At 40.3% G+C, this 14,482-nt stretch overlaps 1 protein-coding gene across 1 annotated transcript in view; it reads left to right on the top strand.

The window, feature by feature from the left end:
• The first annotated feature begins 217 nt into the window (after positions 1-217).
• Positions 218-14,482, top strand: part of MYH15 (myosin heavy chain 15) — a 146,111-nt gene continuing 131,846 nt past the window's right edge. The window contains exons 1-9 of the mRNA XM_055570077.1: positions 218-224; positions 634-740; positions 3,893-4,036; positions 5,911-6,067; positions 6,705-6,732; positions 8,275-8,368; positions 10,314-10,406; positions 13,388-13,451; positions 13,542-13,637. Of these exons, the coding sequence (XP_055426052.1) occupies positions 218-224; positions 634-740; positions 3,893-4,036; positions 5,911-6,067; positions 6,705-6,732; positions 8,275-8,368; positions 10,314-10,406; positions 13,388-13,451; positions 13,542-13,637 (790 nt within the window). The remainder of the gene's footprint in view (positions 225-633; positions 741-3,892; positions 4,037-5,910; positions 6,068-6,704; positions 6,733-8,274; positions 8,369-10,313; positions 10,407-13,387; positions 13,452-13,541; positions 13,638-14,482) is intronic.

The following is a 14,482-nucleotide window of genomic DNA, read 5'->3' as shown; positions in this document are numbered from 1 at the left end:
AGGGCTGCTTTGCTCATGTGTGAGACATGGAGTAGAGGAGGCAGAGAGAGAGAAAAATAATATATGGGGAAAATATGAATCAGTTAAGATGTATGACAGAAATAACTCATTCTCTCTCCTCAATCTTCCCCCCCTCCAATTCTACCATATAATAGTCTTTATTATTAAGGCTTTCATTCCAAAATAAGAAATAAGGTCTAAAGAAACCCTGACAGACATGCACAGTAACCTAAATTTTCACTTAGTTGTAACCAGACTTTTCTTGAATGGTGTTTTTTGGAGAGGAGCTAGGAAGGGTAAGAGCACCAGGCCAATCGCCCAGCACCTGGAGCTGTTAGTGGGAGGTAAATGCTGGGGATGGAGGGATGGGCAATGGCTGGCACTTAACTGTCGTGTAGCAAAATGTTTCCAATCTCCATTGGCTAAAATGTTTCTTGTTCCTATACAGTCCTTAGGTGGGTTTATCTTCAGGATGGGCTTTCATGATTTTATCTAACTTTGCAATTTCCTATGTTCCTGACTCCAAGTCAATAAACAGACAGCAGAAATGAGATCATGTCTGTCAGTATGAAACTGTTCAATGTACATTTCCTGTAAGAACTGTAGTTAGGAATCCGTTTTTTTCCTCTGTAGGGAAGAAAAAGTGCTGGATTCATGATGAGAAGAATGCTTATGTTGAGGCTGAGATTAAAGGGAGTGCAGGTGATGGCAGACTACTTGTTGAGACAACAGATGGAAAGGTAAAGAAACCTTTATTTCATCCCTGGGGTGACTAAGTTAGCTGTTCAATAATTAAGTTTTGTTAAAAACCTGGGTAGGAGACACCACTGACCCCACTAACTGCCACTGACTTTAGAAAACTCATTCATCTTTAAGAAACTCTTCCACTTATTCTCAAAGATTTAATGATAAACACTGAAGAATCAGAGTAAACCAATTGCTAGTGGTAAATCTCATTGATGCTAGCTAGCATGCACAGCTTTCCCCCTTCTTTCATCATATTTCAAGCTCTTTTTAAAAGTACCTCTTGGAATAAGTAATAACCTTAGGAAATATTTACTTGGAGTAAATACTGTCTTTCTTAGGAAATATGTAACAAGCTATGTTAGTAGGATCAGGAACGAGTGGGATAATTTGAATAAGAATAGAACAGTGTCAGAGGAGCCAAGAAATGGGCGAGAGTCAGTAATGTTAAATGCTAGAGAAAGAGATTTAGGGCTTGGAGAAAGCCTTGAACTTCAGAATCAGGAGGTCACCCATGACCTTTGAAAGAGAAACTTAGGTCAAATGTTGGGGCATAAACTAGATGGTGAGGCATCTTAGAGAGAATGTGTAGTGAGGCTGTAGCAGTCCCCAGCCCCTTCTCCCTGTCATCTAGGCACTCAGAACCACAGGCAATACTGAACAGACAGCCCATTCTCAGCACCTTTGTCAATATCATTGACCTCAGGTGCCTGCCAGCCCCATGGCGGAGAATTGGGCCTATTTCTGCTCTGACTCAATAAACATATCCTTTTGGATTTTACAGGTGATTTCCTGCCCATATGTAGTTCTCCAGTCTCCTTCCAATTCTGCCCATTCCAACTCCATAACAGGCCACATCCTATAACAAACAGTTACAATCATTATCAAGAAAGTTTATCTTTTTCATACCCTTATCTTTGTATTTGGACAATTTATGATTCAAAGTATCATCATTTTAACTGTAAAATTCTGGAGGCCACTCAAAAACTACCACTTATGGTGTCTTAATATGCCTTCCTTGCAGTGTCTGTACGCTTAAAAAAATCACAAATTAGGTAAATTTTATATAACTAATTAATGGAATTAAGGGCAGAACTTGGTCCTTATCAACAGGAACATACACATGTAGGCAAGGTTAAATTTAGAATGTCTTAAATAAGGAAACAGAAGGATTCAATTATTTTCTCCCAATCTGTGTGTTGTCTTTGCACTTTCTTGATTGCGTCCAGTTCAATTTTATTAGGCCTCCAGATGAGAAGTTTGTTCTTCTGAGTACACTTTTTATTTATTTATTTTTAAATTTTATTTTATTTTTAAACTTTACATAATTGTATTAGTTTTGCCATGAGTACAGTTTTTAAAACTGCTGTTTTTTAAAACAGTAGTTAAGGTGATTTGTGAATATAATGTGGTTACAACTATGAAATAAATCATAGGAAGATCAGCATGAAAGCAGTAAATTAATGATGTAGAAAGAGGAGTCTAAAGGTAGGTGGCTTGGTTCACCATATAATGGAGGTCTCATTCCCCCAGCCCCACTCTGCATCCCCCTGGCTCCAGGCTTCCTCCTCCTGATATTAGAAGTAACTACACTTCCAGTCACCTTTGGTCTTTGAAACATTCAGTTCAGTTCAGTCTCTCAGTCGTGTCCAACTCTTTGTGAGCCCATGGACTGCAGCACGTCAGGCCTCCCTGTCCATCACCAACTCCTGGGGTCTATTCAAACTCATGTCCATTGAGTTGGTGGTGCCATCCAACCATCTCATCTTTGAAACATTAACAAAGGCAATAAAGCCAGTGGGTGGGGAGTAATACTTAAAGTTGGTATTGAAAGAAGAGAGAAAAACAGAATCAGAGCTAAGGGGAGGTTTTTTACGTAAGAGACCTGATTATGTTCTACAGGAGAGAAGGAGTTCATGAAATATGGAAATTGAAAGGGACTCAAAAGAAAAGGGGTTATTGTTTGAACAGTGCCAAAAAAGACTTAATAGGAATGAGATAAAAAATATGGAGAGTGTGGGAGCCTTAGAAGAAGTATTACCAACTGGGATTAAATGGAGCAATTAGCTGATACCAATATGTACTAATCAAGGAAAAGGGCTACAGGAAATAGGGTTAGGAAACATGAGAGTAACTCTAAGCAACAATTTGATAGTTGCAATGCATTGCAATGCAATGTTAATCAAGATATCAACACTTCTGAGTACCTTCTATGTCCTTAGCATTGTGATAAGAAGAAGAAACCATCACGATCCCTTCTTCAGATGCTTATAATCTAGCTTGAAAGCATCTGAAGAAGGGATCTTGATGGTTTCTTCTTCTATAGTTATCAAAACCCTTATCACAATGCTAAGGACATAGAAGGTACTCAAGAAGTACCGATGGTATCACTGGTGGTAAAAGAATCTGTCTGCCAATGCAGGAGACTTAAGAGACCTGGGTTCGATCCCTGGGTCAGGAAGATCCCCTGGAGAAGGGAATGGTAACCCACTCCATTATTCTTGCCTGGAGAATCCTATGGACAGAGGAGACTGGCATGCTATAGTTCATAGGGTTGCAAAGAATTGGACATGACTGAAGCAACTTAGCATGCACACACAGCCAATTATTAAAACACAGACAAGAGTTAATAATATCAAGATAGTACAGGTTGTATATATGGTAAAAGACTTAAGGATGGAAAAATAATGAGCTGAAGAAGTTGGGGAAGGCTTGAGGAAGAGAATAGGTCTAAAGTAAGTCTGAAAGGATGAGTCTGTCTGCTTGATCCATTACCCTAAATTCCTCCTTTTAAACATTCAGGATATGCTGAGACATCTAAGGAGGGGCTAGATCATGTGCAATATAATGTGTGTTATCTCAGGGGCGGTCAGTCAGTGGGGAACCACAGAATCAGGGTGCTGCAATTTAGAACATTTTGATTCAACCAAAGCCCTTTTAAAGACTTTATCTTTGGGCAAGGAGAGAACATGAGTAGGAGGAACACGTGTTTCTTGGAAGAAACAGGTTGGTTTAACTTTCTTTGGCTCCATCCTCTAATGAGGCATCTTTTTCTTCACTCTTTGAATATTCTTCCCAATGCCTGGCAAAAATGAATGCGCACAGAAGCAGTAGGGGAATATATCTTATATTTTTCTCCTCTCTGCAGCATCTGAGTGTCAAGGAGGATGAAATTCAGCAGATGAATCCTCCAGAGTTTGAAATGATTGAAGACATGGCAACGCTGACTCACCTCAATGAAGCATCTGTGCTGCATGCCCTGAGGAGGCGCTATGACCATTGGATGATCTATGTACGTGTATATGCCTCTCTGCTGACAACATGCTGGCATCATATTGGTGATGTCCCAGCCCTCTCTTAGGTGAAAAAAGATACTGAGTTCAAGCATACTCATATGAGGATCATCTTTGCAAAATGCCCACTGGGCAGGGACCTTACTTTTTTCCACTTTTATTTTGTTATTATATATATCCCTTCCCACAGATATTCATGGGAGAGGGAGAAGTTGGGATGATTTGGGAGAATGGCATTGAAATATGTATAATATCATATATGAAACGAGTCACCAGTCCAGGTTCGATGCACGATACTGGATGCTTGGGGCTGGTGCACTGGGATGACCCAGAGGGATGGTATGGGGAGAGAGGAGGGAGGAGGGTTCAGGATGGGGAACACATGTATACCTGTGGCGGATTCATTTTGATATATGGCAAAACCAATACAATATTGTAAAGTTAAATAAAAAATAAAAAAAAGTAAAGGCCCAAGGCTTGGAGAGTGATAGACCAGTGCCTTTTAAATGCCAATTCAGTCTCTTACTAGTTATTATTATTTTTAAAGTATTTATTTAGTTAGGTTGTGCTGGGTCTCAGTTGCAGCACATAAACAATTAGTTGCGGCGTGCAGCTAAAACTTTTAGCTGCCACATGTGGGATCTAGTTCCCTGACCAGGAATCTAACCTGGGCCCCCAGCATTGGGAGTGAAGAGTCGTAGCCACTGGCCCATCAGGGAAGTCCCTAGTTATTTCTTCTTGGAGTGACCTTATCAGTAGTATGGGATAATAAAGCCTGTCTCTTCATGGTAGCTTGAAGGATAAAACAAAGAATGTAGGTAAAGCATGTAGTTCAGTGCCTGTTATCTAGTTAGCGCTCAATAAATGGAATGATTTTTTTCCCCCATCATCATTGAATTGGGGATGATTGGTTGCTCAGCTCTTTTAATTCACTAAGGACACATCCAGCCGAAGCAACACTGCGTGGATTAGGCAAAGATGAAGGCTTTTGGGACCCATTACTGTGGAAGGCTAGCCATGCGGCTGGCTTACTCCTGGGCATTCTGATTTGCTGCATGACTGTTTTCCTTTCCCTGGGATGCTGTAACAAAATTGCCACAGAGTGGCTTAAAACAAAGGAAATTTATTCTGTCCTAATGCTAGAGGCCAGAGTCCAAGATCAGATAAACAGATCTCAGGCTCTCGCACTCCCGCCAGAGTCTCAAGGGGAGAACCAGTCCTCACCTGTACTGGTTTCTGGTAGCAAGTGGCTGCGTCACTCCAGTCTCTGCCCCCATCTCCACATTGCCTTCTCCTCTGTGTGTCTCTTATGAGGTCTTTAGCTGTTGGATTTAAGGCCCAACCAGATATCATCTTGAGATCTTGCCTCAATTATACCTGCAAAGATCCTTTTTCCAAATAAGATCAAATTTTCTGGTGATTAGGATGTGGACATACCCTTTGGGGAGCCACAATCCAGCCACCACTGTAAGTGACCCATACGAGCTATTCCCCTCAGGGCCTAAGGTATCAGGTTCCTAACCCTGCTGAGACACAGACTCCCTTCAGGCCTCAATGCCTGAGAGTGGGTTCCTCATATCAGCAGTCCTGCTGTCAGAATCCTCCTTGTCTTTGAAAGGCCTGTGTGTGTGTCAGACAAGTTAGTGGTTGACAGCTCTCCCAGGGAAGAGGTAATCCCAGGTCCCCTGTTACTCTAACCTGGTTCTGTCTCTTTCTGTTCGAAGTCCCTTCTCTGTAAGAATCCAAAAACGCTTTTCCTCTTAGTTCCTTTGTAAGTAAATATTCAAGCAGATGTTACCTGACAGTGAAAGAGCTGACAAACCTGCAAGTATTCCTAACCTATTTTCAGAAATCTTTTCTGATCTTCCATCAGACATATTCAGGGCTCTCCTGTGTGAGCATCAACCCTCACAAGCAGCTTCCAGTGTATCACAAAGCGGTGGCGGCAGCCTATAAAGGCAGGAGGCGATCAGACGCTCCCCCTCACATCTTCGCTGTGGCCAATAATGCCTTTCAGGATATGCTTCACAGTAAGTGTCTGCCCTACAAAATGAAGGGTAAAAATATCTGATCTAGTTTTTGTCCGTGTCGCTAAGAGGCAGGTAGGCATTGTGAACGGAGCATGGCCTTTACAGCTGCCTCATCACTTGAAGCCTTGTTTCCTTCCAGATGAAACATGGGCAAAATAGGGCCTACCTCCTAGGGTTACGGGGACGATTAGCTCACATGTCAAATTAAGGGAGATAATGCCTTGAAGGTGCTCAGCCCAGTGGCAGGCCCAGAGTGAGCCCCCTGTAGCTGTCAGCTTTTATTAGAGAAAGCACCTGCTAGAATGTTTGGCACAAAGAAGTTATTCTGTGGTTATTTTTACACCAGGCTTAATAAAAGCCTTAAAATAGTGATATGTCAACCGTTTGTCATTTATCATTTATATTTGGAGCAAGGAAATGGTGATGGAATTTGTATGTTCTTATGACTAGCCTATATAGGGTCAAGAGAAAAATCTCTTTTACTTTGTACCATTTGAATAGTATCTTTTTTCTAACTGTATACAGAGCAAATCCTTCTCCTGTTCTCAAACTGTAACCAAGGAAATTTTGAATAAATTCATACTGTACATAGAAATTCTAGCAGAAGAATGTTCTGACATTTTCCTTTCTTTTGTAGGTCGAGAGAATCAGTCTATACTCTTCACGTAAGTGCTTGCTTTTACTTTTTGGCCAGCAGTGAGAGTTTCCATCAAAATAGACACCTACATTTCACTGGATATGAAACATAAACTCACTGCCTTTGAATTGTTGTTCTTCAGATACCAGATACAGGCTAGGCAATAGTAAGATTCTCAGGAAATTGTCATAACACGTAAGTCAGTGCTTAGCCAAATATGGTGCCCACTAGGCTGCCTCCCATTTTAGAAGATACTTTAGAACCTGCAGTGCACACGCTGGTCTTAATCATCTTCTTGATGAAGAGAGCTCCCTATCCAAATGATCATTTTCAGAGTTCTCTGGTTGGCTAGTTGGATTGAAAGACTGAAAGTCCAGTGGGATTGACCACTGGACAGATAACATGCTATTGTGAGCAGCCAGACTGGAGCAGGCCAAGGTACTTTGGTTTCATGCCTGCATGTTCAGTCTGTCAGTTGTGTCCTACTCTTTGTGACCCCCATAGACTGGGGCCTGCCAGGTTCCTCTTTCCATGGAATTTTCCAGGCAAGAATATTGGAGCAGGTTGCCATTTCCCCCTCCAGGAGATTTTCCGACCCAGGGATCAAACCCCATCTCTTGTGTCTCCTGCATTGGCAGGCGGACTCTTTACTCCTGTGCCGCTTGGGAAGCCCAGTACATTAGGTAGTGGGAATTAAAGATGGTGCCCGGAGGGGCAAGAAAAGGGAGTGAAGAGGAAGGAAGGAAAGGATTTCACTGAGACCATGTTGTATGTTGATCTTGCAGGGAGGAGCACTGGCTGGCCAGGTGAACTGTCAGCACCGTGACTGAGGCAGAGGCTAGGACTCGAGAGGCAGGGAAATGCTTAAGTTCTTGCTCTTCCTAAGCAATGATGATGCCACCTCATGTATTGGGCTATCCATTGGCTTTAGTCATCCCCAGAAAAATAATAGGGTCTCAGAATCTTAGAGCCAGAAGAGTGGTTAGAGTTCAATCCTTTGCAGAGAGGACAGACTCACTTTTTAGAGTTTCAGACAGATAAAAGCAGACCTTAAACCTATGATGCTTTGGGCGATAAGGCTATAAATTCACTGTGGTGTTCTCCCCACTTTACAAAGCTAGCTGACTGTCAAAGGTAAAAGGGGAGTATAAAGCTCAACCTCCTGGTGGAGTGACCAGTCAGTTCTCCTCTGAGGGAGAGGGTTGGACCTGGCCATGTGGTCACAGCTTTCATATGTGACAATCTCTTGAATAGTTGGTAATGAGGAGACCTATCTCTAATTAGCAAAGATACCCTTAACCTTTTAGTTAATGGGACCAGGAAGGGCAGGCTTCTTATTTTCATAAAAGTCTTTGATCTTTCTCTACTCCAGATTTTTTGCTAATGCTGCATTTCTAGCCTAAGATATCCCCCCTCCCAACCAATTAAATGTCTGCCTCTCCTTCAAGTTCCCTCTAAAGTTCCACATTTCCATAAAGCTCTCCCTCTTAGTTAATGTGGTTAAAATTATTTGTTTTTCATTGCATTTATAATCTGAACCAGTTAACTGTCACTGAATTTCTGATCATAGAGGAGAATCTGGTGCTGGAAAGACAGTGAACACCAAACATATTATCCAGTATTTTGCCACTGTAGCAACCACGGGTGAATCCAAGGGAAAGCTGGTAAGCATTCATGCATATTGGCAGAAAAGGTGAGGTGGCCCTCTCCATTAATGATGGAGGCTCTGCCCTGACCTCTTACGGGAAGAAAGGAGGGGACAATGCCACAGGACAATTAAAAAATTATGAAAAGTCTTTTTTCCCCATATTTTCCTCTCAGGAAAATCATCAAGTGCTCTGAACCAATCATCCAAAACCAGGAAATTACATAATCTGCTTTAGATCTGCTTCAAGGGGCCCTTATTGGCCTCATCTTTCTTGGTTGGACTCTTTGAGAATTAGGTACTTAAGATCCACACCATCTTCTGCTCAAACTATGGTCACCAATGCCCTGAACAGCCACTGTTGGTATTACTATTTCTTAATCCCTTTAGCTACTGTGAGAGGTCAGGCTTCCTCAAATATTCACTGAGAGAACTCTGCTTCCTTTACCCCTAACTTCTGGTTCAAATTCCAAATGCTCAGTGGATGTACCCTCAACTTTAACCACATTCTAGGTTCTGAAAAACTTTACCTTCTATTTAAATGTTTTTATACTTGGTAATGTTTGCTTTAGCTTATTGGGTTAACAGGTTGATGGTAATAATCTGAGGATACCTAGATATGAGAGTTGGTCTGTAAAATAAGGTTAGATAATGCTGCTGCTGCTACTGCTGCTAAGTCACTTCAGTCGTGTCCGACTCTGTGCGACCCCATAGACGGCAGCCCACCAGGCTCCCCCTTCCCTGGGATTCTCCAGGCAAGAACACTGGAGTGGGTTGCCATTTCCTTCTCCAATGCATGAAAGTGAAAAGTGAAAGCTGAGCAGAGCTCAAAATCAATGAGCTATTGAGCTGTTGGAGCCGCTCGTCTTTCTATGCCTGAATTTGCTATCTTGCTTTTCAATTTGATACTGGATGTTTCCTGCTGTTTTTCCAAAGTAAAAGTATGTCAAAATAGCAATCTAGTCTAATTTTCAAACCTTAGAAAGTTTCTTTTCCGGCTACCACAGTCCTGAATTTGATTAATTTCTTTAGTTATCACTGAATTCTATTATCCACTATATGATACTTTATTTTTGTGTACATTTTAAGTTATTTGGTGTGCATTTGTTTGGTCTAACCATTGAGCCCTGTGATAATACATAACACAATACATAATACAAAAACTTTCATGAAAAATTTTGCTCATATAGCCCAATTACTTTAAGTAAACCCATAATACATAGAAAGAACATAGTATTTATGAGTCTATAGATTCTGAAATACTACATACTGTGAAATTCTCCTCATACAAAGAGTATTTGGGACTCAGTGGAAAGTTTAGGCAGTGGCAGTTTAGGTGCTAAGTGGTCATTAAAACTCATTCAATGAGGGAAAAAAAAGACTTGCCCAAAGTAGATGACCTGCTTTGCCCCATCAGCCTGAGCACATAGTGTTTAAACTTAAGACTAATAAATACCATTTCAAGTCACTTCTTGGTATGAACCTCGAGATTACTTAGGGATAATAGCAAGCAAAAATATAACTGATAATGCCAAGAGTCTGCTGTATTATCTTAGAATAAATTTCTAGGTGTAAGGATTGAATGGGAAGAGCAGCAGATTAGCAACGAGGAGGAGTATATGGAATGAAGTTTGGAAATAGGCTATGGTATTTGTTATTATTTACTTTGGTAAAATATCAATTTTCTTTTCCTACTCATACCAATGCCAACCAAATAAAGAAACATTGCAAGTGAATGACCTCCAACCTATAGTCTTAGAGGCATCATATATTGTCAGTCTTTCCTCCATCTATTTTTCTAAGTTCCCATTCCAAAGTAATATTTTATCACCAAATTCAGAAGTGGTTTTTGGCCATTTATTATCAAAACAAGAATGAGCTTTGACCTTGGTATGGAAGGCTTGCCACATTACAGAATTCGGCCAAACACTTCATCAGTTGTATTTCTCTTACCTGTATCCAAGGAAACTCTACAAGATCAAATCAAACAAGTGAACCCTGTCTTGGAAGCATTTGGAAATGCCAAAACCCTGATAAATGACAACTCTTCTCGTTTTGTAAGTAACTGAATTGAGCAGTATATTGGAGTCTTTCATTTTTAGCAAATGGTTAACTTCATGCCTGAGCACACAGATCTGAAAAAATTTTTTTCTAGAACATCAAAGAAGGTTTTTGATGACTGTACATAATATTGTTAGATTCCTCAAAAAATTTTGCTAGCTTCATCATTAATATAATTAAGATGAATACCTGCGAAGCTTCTACTAGGTAGTCAATTTCAGGAAGAAAATATGTTAATACTTTAAAATTCCTTACCAGTCCTAGTAGGAAAGCTCACTCAGCAAATTCTAATGATGTTTCATATTTACTACATTTTACAGATTTGAAAGTAATTTCTTCTTTGTAATTTCCTATACTCCTTGTAAAAGTCATTTTGGTAAGCACTTCCGAATTCACTTACTACAATTATTGTTTCTACTTTTGCCTATGAACCCCCTGCCCCTGGATATATTTCACTGGGGATTTTTCTGACAGGGGGAAAAGAAACCACTTTTTTAAAGTATTTTTTGATAACTAATAGTCCCAAGATAAAACGATTTGGATTAAGGTCACTAATCCATTTTATGCCAAGAATGGGTGCCAGGGAGCCATTATATAATTTACAAGGAAATTTGTAAAAGGCTTCCTTTTGAGTCTGCTGTTACTGCTGCTGAGTCTCTAGGCATGATTAAATAATAGCCTCCTGCTTATTTGACTGGTTTCCCTCCAAAAACCTTAGAGCTGCCCTGACCACACTTACCTCTGCTTGTGGTATCTGGCTGTGTAACAGGTACTAATACTGGTCTAGAAAACAATGGATAGATTTGGGATTTGTCAGAATGTGGTGAGAATTTCTGCTTAAATACTAAAGAATAAAACTGCGGGGAAAAAAGGCCAAGAGAGGGAAAAGGGAAAGATGGAAAAGAGGGAGGAGAAAAAGAAGATAAAGAAAAGAGTAGAATAAAAGGAAGAAAGAAGAGAATAGCAAGTGGAAAGAAAAATAAATAAGGAAAGAAAGCAATTGAAAAAGACCAAGAACAAGAAAAAAATTGGAAGGATGGAAGGAAAGAAGTAGCGAAGCAAATTAAACAAAGATGGATGAATGGAAAGATGAAGGAAAGACAAGAGAAAGAAAGAAAGGGGGGATTAAAAAAAATCAAGAAATCCAGGTTAACTTCTTTAGATTAATACTCCATACATGAAGTTGGAGACAAGCAGGATACTGGCCCTAGATAGTTAAGGGGCATATCAAAGGAATAATTTCAATGAGCCAGATTCTTGCATCTTCCCATAAATAGACAAGCACTAAACTCATTAACTTGAGATGGTCTATTTTCTTTGATTAGCAGCATCTTTTGATGTTCTGATTACCTGATTTTTGTTGCAAAGACTCCTGTATACCCAGGCACCTCCCTTACCTCTGTGGAGCAGTCCCTCAGAGCTATCTGAGAGGCTATCTTCTGGGCTTAAGTCCTCAGTAAGTCCACTGAATAAACATAATTCTCAACTTTTAGGTTGTGAGTTTTTTTCAGTTGACAGTACATAAATGTATATGTGTGTAAATGCACATACACATGCAGGGACACCTATGTACATGTTTTTATGTGTTTATGTACAAATGTGTGTTTGTGTGTATGGATCCTGTTAGAATGCATTTTTTTAACTTACTGGCTTACTCATCCTGTATGTGGCTGCTCTCCCCTTGCCAGTCTGCATCCTGCTGTGATTCCTTGCCTGGATTCACCTCCTCCAGGTTGCCTTCCCTTCTGGGTTGACTTCCTCATCCTGTGGGCCGTAGCCCACTGGACTGCCTCTTTGACTGTGTCTTGATGCACCTGGGCTCTGTAACCTCTGGGCAGACTTTCTGTCCCATCAGATACTGTCTTATGGCTTTTCATTGACAAGGAAGGAAGGGAGCCTCATCTATAATCATGCCAAGGTGATGTTTTGAAACTTAAGTCCCATCATGTCACTCTTCTGCTTAAAACCTCCCAATGTCTTCTGAGCACACACAAAGTAAAACCCCACTCCTTCCTGTGGCCACATGGCTGACCTAATATGGTGCCTGCTGCCTGCCTACTCTCAGACTCTGCTTTCTTCTCTGCTTTCTCTTACTTGCTGCACTCCTTCACATCTGGCTTTTCTTTTGATTTCAAAACACAGCAAATATTCCTCAGTCAGAGCTGTTGCATTTGCTGCTTACACCTAGAATTTAGAAGATTTGGGGCACATCTACTTTTCCCATGTGGTATCTCCAGTGTCTAGCAGGTTTTCTGGATCATAGTAGATGCTCAACAAATGTTTGCTGGTAAATAAAAGAATATATCAAGCAGATATTATGTTTCTCAGTTTTAGATAAGAACACTGAGGCCTGGAGAAATTCTATAATGTACATAAGAATGCACAGCCAAGAGGAGAAGGGAGGGATAAATTACAGGTTTGGGATTAACATATACACACTATTATATATAAAATAGATAGCCAATGGGGACCTATTGTTCAGGGCAGGGAATTATACTCAATGTCTTGTAGTGAATGACCTGTAATGGGAAAGAATCTGAAAAACAAAATGTATATATGTATATATATGTAAATTATATATAAATAAATTGTATATATATGAAATCATATATATGTTATATAAATAACAATTATATGTTTATATATATGAAAATTATACATTTATAGATATAAAACTGAATCTCTTTGTACACCTGAAACTAGCACAACATTGTAAATCAGCTACTCTTCAATAAAAAAAAAAAAAAAAAGAATACACAGTCAGTGATGAGCAGATCTGAGGCTAGACTCTGGGCCCACTGCCAGTCCTGATGACACTCTGGCTGCCTCTTGACATTAACTGGTGCCATCACACCCCATGTGGAATTTTTTTTTTTTAACTTTGGAGGAAGTAGTTACTTTGGGAGTGATGTGTATAATGAAACCATTGCAGCTGTTTGGCATGTTAAATAGGAGACTGTGTTCTGTGTTCACTCAGGGCAAGTTCATCAGGATGCACTTTTGTGCCAGAGGCAAGCTGTCATCTGCAGATATCGACATCTGTAAGTAGGCACTGCACTGTCTGATCACTTTTCTTCTAAGTTTTGCAAGAACACCTACATTTGAATCTTTACTCATGCCTTATTATGCAGATTTGTTTGAAAAATCCCGGGTGATTTTCCAGCAGCCTGGAGAGAGGAACTACCACATATTCTATCAAATTCTGTCTGGAAAAAAAGAACTTCGTGGTAAGTGTATTATTCTGGGGGCTGAGTGTCATTCTACAACAAGACAGTTGTCAGATTATCAGACCTGGAAAAGTACTGTTTAATGTCTACCAGCCTGTTTAGAGGGACCTCAGTTTATTTATCCTAAAATGTAAGAATTTGAACCAAATATAGACCCAATGTTCTATAATTTTATATAGGTAGAGAGTAAACGGTAACACTTTTCTTTTTTCAAACACTTTTGGAGGTGGGTAGGATGCCCAGCAGAGGTAAATGAATGTGTGTGTGTATGCATATGTGCACACATGTATGTGTGTGTGTATAAAAAGCATTAGATAATTTAAGGCCTTAAATGATTAAAATCACTTATCACTTAAGTGGGTAGTAGAGATGAGGCCAGAGGTGGGAGACATTACTATGATGTGTAGTGGTCAATGTGAGTTCTATATAGAAGGGAGGATTTGGGTTGGGATATAAAAAATGGGAATGGGGTTTAACCAGAGTGATGAGTGGAGGGCATTTCTGGTAGCAGGAATAGTGTACACAATGTCAGGAAAAGTCAAGGCAAAATCAGGGAACAGAGAGAGCAGGTGAACTATAGGAAAGTGTTTTCATAGAAGACTAGTAGAGATCTTATTTGGATGGTTTCTAAACTCAGGAAGTGGAGGGGGTGTTGTGTGCATGTGTGTGAGTGAGTGTGTGGGGTGTGGTGTTTTGTGGAGGGGGATGGGGTGATGGGAGGTCATGCTCTGCTGATGGCAGTGGCAGTTAAGCTGGTGTGATAGGCCTCTGGCCTCACATCAGAGGCCAGAAAAGTCTTAGCAATGATTGAACATAGAAATGAGAATGACGAGTCAAAAATACTC

The sequence above is a fragment of the Bubalus kerabau genome, chromosome 2, assembly GCF_029407905.1.
Source record: "Bubalus kerabau isolate K-KA32 ecotype Philippines breed swamp buffalo chromosome 2, PCC_UOA_SB_1v2, whole genome shotgun sequence".
Taxonomy (NCBI): domain Eukaryota; kingdom Metazoa; phylum Chordata; class Mammalia; order Artiodactyla; family Bovidae; genus Bubalus; species Bubalus kerabau.
The sequence above is the reverse complement of the archived record's forward strand: the minus strand, read 5'-3'. Positions and strand labels throughout refer to the sequence as shown.